A 7751-nucleotide genomic window follows, 5' to 3' on the forward strand; every position below is an offset into this window, starting at 1 on the left:
CGGGGGAGGGGGAGGGAAATGGGAGGCGGTGGCGGGGAGGAGGCAGAAATCCTTAATAAATAAATAAATTTAAAAAAAGAAAAAAAATAAAATAAAATAATTGCTATTCTAAAAAAGATAAGACTTTAATAATACAAAAAAAGAAAACAAAGAAAAAGCAAACAAACAAAAACAATGAAATAATAAGAATCTTAAAAGCCCAAATATAGTCTTGACGAAAGAGGAGAGTTACTTTGTTTATAGGTAAATCCCCAAAATTTAAAAGCGATTTTGATTTAAGGAACGAAGCAAAGTGTTCAACGAAGGAACGCACGAAATTTATCGAGACTTTATTATGTGAGATCTAACTATATTTACAGGTAAATATATACAATTTTTACACAGGAGAAAGTGGAGGCACAAGAAAAAAAAATCATGATCCGCTACCTAGGTTGCAAGGTGGTGTAAAGCACCTGACAAACACACACAAGTCTTCGGTTCTTAAGACCTGGAGAAGAAAAAAAATTCCAAATAGAAACCCAGCTCTAACAATGTGTTCTCTACCTCAGACATTAGGAGAATATGTTAAAAAAAAAAAAAAAAAACAACCAAGAAGCCGGGAGGTGGTGGTGCACGCCTTTAATCCTAGCACTCGACAGCCAGAAGGAGGAGGATTTCTGTGATTTCAAGGCCAGTCCGGTCTACAGAGCGCCTTGACAGCCAGGGCTACACAGAGAAACCCTGTCTCGACACATACTCCACCAAAAATAAATAAATAAGACACCTTCTCGTAGGTCTGAGCCAATTCTCAGGAGTCTGGCCCCGTTCCTGCCTTGCCGGCTGGCAGCTCAAGACCCAGGCTTTGGGAGCACAAAAGGCGGCACCGAAGGCTAGCGGAACGCAAAGGCGGGGGCTGTGTTTCTGGCCGGAGCACTCTCTCGCCTCTCCCGGAAGCGGCTCCCACTGCCTTAGTTAACGGTGGCGGCGACCGAGCAGCGATGGATCTGGAGCAGGCGGTAAGGACCTAGAGGACCGCATGGAGGTCTGACTCGGCGTTTCCCTAACTGAAAGAGCCCAGGGAGCCAAGCGGAGGAGGAGCAGCGCGAGGAGGAGGCGTCGGCGGGGGGCGGTGACCCACAGAGGGGGCGGGGCGAGGGGGCGGTGGCCACGCGGCCCGGAACCAGGCCACCTTCCCACACGGGGAGGGTGCGGGTGCGGGTGGGTGGAGTGTTTGTGCCCGTGGGGCGTGGGTCGGGAGAAGGATGAAGCTGTGGGGTTGTGGGATGGCGAACTCCATGGCTCATCCTCTCTGGTACGGACCATCCAGCAAAGCTCCCATTGACGCTGGGCTGGGGTGAGGAAGGGCAGGACCTGAACTTGGGATGCCTTCAAGAAACCCGTATCAGTCTGTCTGGGGTACAGATTCCAAACCCCTGCAGAGGACATTCCAGTGTGCTGTCTTAGTTAGGGTTTCTATTGCAGCAATAAAACACCATGACCAAAAAAGCAAGTTGGGGAAGAAAGGGTTTATTTGGCTTACACTGCACATCATCTAAGGAAGTCAGGGCAGGAACTGGAGTCTGAAGCTGATACAGAGGCCTTGCTGGCTTGCTCAGCCTGCTTTCTTATAGAACCTAGGACCAGCAGCCCAGGGCTGACACCACTTACCGTTAGCTGGGCCCTCTCCCATCAAACACTAATTAAGAAACCCAACTCGGGAGGCAGAGGCAGGCGGATCTCTGTGAGTTCGAGGCCAGCCTGGTCTACAAAGGGAGTTCCAGGACAGGCTCCAAAGCTACAGAGAAACCCTGTCTCGAAAAACCAAAAAAAAAAAAAAAAAAAAAAAAGAAACCCAATCTTATGAAGGCATTTTCTCTACTGGGCTTCCTCCTAAAATGACTTTAGGTTGTGGCAAGTTGACACAAACCTATCCAGCACTTGTACCTATCTATACCTCATTGTAAAAGTGATCAAGATGTTGTTGAACTTCAAATGACCTTTACATGATAGGCATATTCGGTAACGACCCGTAAGTTAAACACCAAAGGTTTAGAATCCAAGTCTCTCTGTGTGTCTGTGCGCGCGCATGCGCACACTGGCAGAATAATGATAGAAGGTCTCATAGTAGACTCTAAGTATAATACCAATAAATGTTGTATGATGGATGGTTAAAGTTTAGAAAATAAGTTGATAAAACTGAAATTACAATCCACCATGATCCATCCATATAGAGCATGGGTGAATCTTGTGCTCCTTTTCCTTAATGGAGCCCCGCAGCACACGGTTCCACATCTCATACACATACTGTTGATACTCTTGATAGCGCTGCCTAAATGCACCAGAACTTGAAACAGCCGCTTCTTGGTACATTTTCAGTGCTACCAAGGAAATGCCAACAGGGTTTCTACTCTTCGCATTTTTATTTTGCTTACATATGCTGGGTCATCTTTTTCTCCCCCACCACTTCCAAGGAACTTTACCTGTTTCTTTGTTTCTAGTTTAGTCTTGTCTAGCTTTTCTTCTTGGTTCTCAGTCTGCATATTTTAGTAGCTTTGTGGAATAGTTACAGTGTTTCTTACTACTAAAGAGACTGAATTTTTTATTTTTAGATAGTCTGATGTATTTTTAACTTTGTGATTTTTTTTTTTTTTTAACTTTGGGGGATGAAATCACCAGGAATCCTAGAGGTAGAACTTAGAACCATGAGGTTTAAGATGCAGTGTACCGGCCTGACAGTCACAGGTTTTCTCTTTTCTACAGAAATCGTTCACAGACCGCTGTTCACAGTGTGCTGCTGTCTCCTGGGGTCTTACCGATGAAGGAAAATACTATTGCACTTCCTGCCACAATGTCACAGACGTAAGTAACATGCCACTCGTGAATATGCTTATGCTTTTAAAATGGCAGTTTCAGCCTGGTGCGTGGCCTAGTTCCTAAAAATGGATCTGTTTTCATTACTCATTCAATGGCCAAATTCCGAGAATAGAAACAGTCTTCAAGAGTACAGTCTTGGGCCGGGCGGTGGTGGCGCACGCCTTTAATCCCAGCACTCGAGAGGCAGAGGCAGGTGGATCTCTGTGAGTTCGAGACCAGCCTGGTCTACAAGAGCTAGTTCCAGGACAGGCTCCAAAACCACAGAGAAACCCTGTCTCGAAAAACCAAAAAAAAAAAAAGAATACAGTCTTGGATTAAGAACCTTGCAAATTAGATGGGAGATGAAATTTTAAAATTGTATCGAGCCCCTGGGCAGTGGTGGTACATGCCTTTAATCCCCACACTTGGCTGAGGCAGGTGATTCTCTGAATTTGAGGCCAACCTGGTCTACAGAGTGAGATCCAGAACAGCCAAGGCTACACAGAGAAATCCTGTCTCAAAAAATTATATGTGTTTAGCTACATTTATAAATGAATATTACATATAGACTATACGTGTATGGATATATCAAACATTACACTTGAAAGAAGTTTTTAGTTTTTAATGTGTTGCACTAGTGTAGAGATTTGGTGATGGGGGGCTTATCTCTGTAGTTCCTTTAAGAGTACCAAGTACTTTCTCATATTTTTTTTTTTTTTGTTGTTTTTTTGTTTTTCGAGACAGGGTTTCTCTGTGGCTTTGGAGTCTGTCCTGGAACTAGCTCTGTAGACCAGGCTGGTCTCGAACTCACAGAGATCCGCCTGCCTCTGCCTCCCGAGTACTTTCTCATATTTTATGTAGGCCCTACCTCACAACAACCTGTGACATACAGTGTTATGCCTAGACAGCAAGTAAAGCTCATCAGTCAAATTCCTGGTTTTGTTGTTTTTGTTTTTTAAGACACAGTCTTACTCTGTAGACCAGGCTGGGCTCCAACTCAGAGACCCAAAAGAGCTGGGACTGAAGGCCTTTGCCCCAACACCTGGCACCGGTTGAGCTAGTTCGCTAACACACAGGAATGCAGAGACTTGAGGTGGGACTTGAACCTTGGTCTTCTAACTCTCGGGTTCATTTCACCCCATCACCCCTGTTTCCTAACTAGAGAGTGTCACTCTGCACTGTTAACCTTGGTAAATGAGGCCATCTTCACACTAAAGTTCTAGGTCTTATTCAGCCACAGTAATCACAGCGTGGACAGCCTGCTGCTGGACCAGCTAAGCATGTCAGGACTGTTCTCCATAGAACAGGATTTGCTGGAAGTGCAGAGCCAGGAAGGAACAGGTCCTGCCTTCACTGCTTGGTCAGAAAGGCTAGTTGGGGCTAAAGAGAGACTGTACCCCAACATTGAGTGTGGTGGGGGCCTGACTTGCCTTCCTAAGTCAGTGTTACAACTAAAAATCTGGGCACAAGATGTGAAACAAACAAAACCCTTCAGAAGCATAGATAATTTAGGTGACAACTCAGTTATGCAAGTGCTTTTCTTTTATAAAAAGGTATGTCTATATGTGTGAGTGCAGGTGCCTGTGGCGTCTAGAGGAGGGAGCTTGTGAGCAGCCTGACATAGGTGTGGAAACCCAAGGGTCCTTTGCAAGACCTGCACATGCACTTATCCCTGGGCCGTCTCTAGCCCCACACAAGTGTGTTTCCTTGAGGTGACTTATTCAGTCTGCAGCTCAGATGCTTGTTTGTATCTCTGTTAGTCAGGCAGGATATTAATAAGATAGACACTCAACCGAGAAAGAACACTGGGGAATGACTGAGCTCTAATCTCCTTGATGATGGCGATGGTCTCATGGAGACATGTCTCATCAAGATGCGTAAATACTCCTGTACACAGATATATCAGATTGGACACTTGAAACCTGTGCGGTTTGTCTCTCCTTTGATGCTTGCTGAGGCGCCAGTGGTTTAGTCACTCTTAATTTTGTACTGTTGTCCAAATGTAAATATAGTGGAGGAGCAGAATGTCACGACGGAAGAGTTGCCATTTGCAGGTGGAGTCAGGGCCTATTTTTATACAAACTGAACAGCCGCAACTAATGACTTCTTTTATTTCTATCTTTGATGCTTCTTGGTTCTTTCTGTTTAAATCTACTACCATCATTTTTGGTTTGAAAGAATATAATATTACTATCTAGTTTCATATTTAAGACTCTCAACCCAGCCGGGTGGTGGTGGTGCACGCCTTTAATCCCAGCAGTCGGATCTCTGTGAGTTCAAGGCCAGCCTGGTCTACAAGGGCTAGTTCCAGGACAGGCTCCAAAGCCACAGAGAAACCCTGTCTTGAAACAAAACAAAACAAAACCATAAAACAAACAAAAAGACTTTCAACCTAATGGAATAATGTACAGTCCTTGAAGGTGGGTGATATTTCTTTTTCCTACTGTGTATGGGGATGACCTAATGCCTTCTGTATGCTAGGCATGTGCCATACTAGTTATATCCCTGGTCTCTACATGTTTTTGTGAAAGGCCCTGAACCTCAGAGTCTTCCCTTCACACAATAGGCAAACCTCTGTGTGTACAACTTCCATTGTTACGTTGGCTTTACACTAATCCAGTCATATTCAGCTTGTAGAATAGTATACAGCTGGTGCGCCCTAGGGTTGTGTGGTGTGGAGGTGTTGATTCAGTGGGTGAAGAAACGACCAATGAGGCAGTGTGCTGCAACAAGTGGAAGCTCCTTGCCCTTCCCTCAGTTTGTTGTGCCTGATTCTTCAAGCTCTTGGCACGGAGAACAATTCCAGCAAAGCCTTCTGGTTAGAAAGCGTTTTCCCTGGTGTGTTTTAGTCAGGACACCATATATTGTTTGCAAGTTCTTAAGTATTTAATAAAAGTATGGGCTCAAATTATGAATTTAATAGATTTTATAAGAACAATGTGTGATCATAGTAGGAAATGGAAAACTATGCAAATGAAAGCAAAAATCACTAATATTCTCAGTATTCATTCAGCAGCTTCCAGTCAGTCTTTTGTTTGCTTGTGTATGGAAAGGAAAAGGGAGACTTGTGAGTACCACCAAGTCCTTTGTCTTGATGTTTTTTTTTTTTTTTTTTTTTTTTGGTTTTTCGAGACAGGGTTTCTCTGTGGTTTTGGAGCCTGTCCTGGAACTAGCTCTGTAGACCAGGCTGGTCTCGAACTCCCAGAGATCCGCCTGCCTCTGCCTCCCAAGTGCTGGGATTAAAGGCGTGCGCCACCACCGCCCGGCGTCTTGATGGTTTTTACTGTGTTATCCAAAATATTGCAGATTTGTATTAGGTATGTAAATAATCCACAGTCTAACCATTCAGTTAGCTGATGATAGCTTCATGGGGAGGTTCAGCCTTCCCTGCCTTGCATTAGTTGTTTATGTCCTAAATAGCTCAGGGTGAAGCCCCTCCCACCACTTTGTTCTACCTGTCTTTTCTCAATAACTGCTTTAGTGGAGTTTGTGTGTGTGTGTGTGGCATGTCTTACCTTCTCACTTTAGCCAACTTAGTATATCATATTGTTTGAAAATTAGAGAGATTACAGTCCAGAAATCCTAATGTTAGAAGCATGTCTCTTATAATATTTGTTTGAGACAGGGTCTCATGTAGCCCAAGCTGGCTTTTGGGTGTTGAACCTAGGGCTAGGGCATGTTAGGCAAGCATTTTACCAACTGGGTTACATCTCAGCGTGTGCGTTTTATTATTATTTTATTGTTTTTATTGAGCTACACATTTTTCTCCACTCCCCTCTCTTCTTCCATTCATCCCTTCTACTCTCTCCTGTGACCCCCACACTCCCAATTTACTCAAAGGAGATCTTGTCGTCTTCTCCTTCCTATGTAGATCCATGTATGTCTCTCTTAGGTTCCTCTTTGTTGTCTAGGTTTTCTGGGATTGTGAATTATAGGTTGGTTTTCTTTGCTTTATGTCTAAAAGCCACTTATGAGTGACTACATAATATATTTGTCTTTCTGGGCCAGGGTTACCTCACTCAATTTTTTTTTCTAGATCCATCCATTTTCCTGGAAATTTCAAGATGTTTTTATTTTTTACCACTGTGTAATACTCCATTGTGTAAATGTACCACATTTTCTTTATGCATTCTTTTTTTTTTTTTTCCGAGATAGGGTTTCTCTGTAGCTTTGGTGCCTGTCCGGAACTAGCTCTTGTAGACCAGGCTGGCCTCGAACTCCCAGAGATCCACCTGCCTCTACCTCCCGAGTGCTGGGATTAAAGGCGTGTGCCACCACCGCCTGGCTTCTTTATCCATTCTTCAGTTGAGGGATATCTAGGTTGTTTCCAGGTTCTGGCTATTTTGAATAATGCTGCTATGAACATAGTTGAGCACATGTCCTTGTGATATGATTGTCTTTTGGATATATACCCAAAAGTGATATTGCTGGGTCTTGCCTTTTATTCTTTTTGAGATTCATTCTGCTGGTGTGGTATAGCCTAGGATTCCAGTACTTGGGGCAAGGCAACCACAAATTTGAGGCTTTCCCAGGCTATCTGGAAGCATACCCCTACCTCAGCAACCCCCAAAAGATAAGCTTCATTCTCAATCTTTAAATTTATAAAAAATATAGCAATGCCATTTGTTATTTAAAAATTTTGACTTTTCTTTAGAAATAAGACTCTGTTTTGTTTTTGGATATAAGAAGATCAATCCGAGATAATTGCCGTTGACAACATTCATCACTGATCAGTTTGTTATGAGTGTTACTAACCATTACCATTCTAAAATTCTGTTTTATTGAAAATAAAAAGTAGTGCTTTTATTTATTTTATTTTATTTTTTTCAGACAGGCTCTTACTTTGTAACCTTGTCTGGCCTGGAACTCGCTATATAGACCAGGCTGGCCCTGCTTTTTTTTTTTTTTTTTTTTTTTTT

At 43.3% G+C, this 7751-nt stretch overlaps 1 protein-coding gene across 2 annotated transcripts in view; it reads left to right on the forward strand.

Moving 5' to 3' along the window:
• Positions 1–877: 877 nt before the first annotated feature.
• Taf1b (TATA-box binding protein associated factor, RNA polymerase I subunit B) overlaps positions 878–7751 on the forward strand; it is a 77317-nt gene continuing 70443 nt past the window's right edge. The window contains exons 1-2 of one of the 2 annotated variants that reach the window (XR_003378639.1): positions 878–995; positions 2740–2838. Coding sequence is in view for 1 of the 2 variants with exons in the window: in XM_013353534.2 (XP_013208988.1) it covers positions 978–995; positions 2740–2838 (117 nt within the window). In the remaining variant the exon portion in view is untranslated. The remainder of the gene's footprint in view (positions 996–2739; positions 2839–7751) is intronic. The other variant, XM_013353534.2, reaches the window with a different exon arrangement.

Source organism: Microtus ochrogaster, unplaced genomic scaffold, assembly GCF_000317375.1.
Source record: "Microtus ochrogaster isolate Prairie Vole_2 unplaced genomic scaffold, MicOch1.0 UNK10, whole genome shotgun sequence".
In the NCBI taxonomy this organism is placed as follows: Eukaryota; Metazoa; Chordata; class Mammalia; order Rodentia; family Cricetidae; genus Microtus; species Microtus ochrogaster.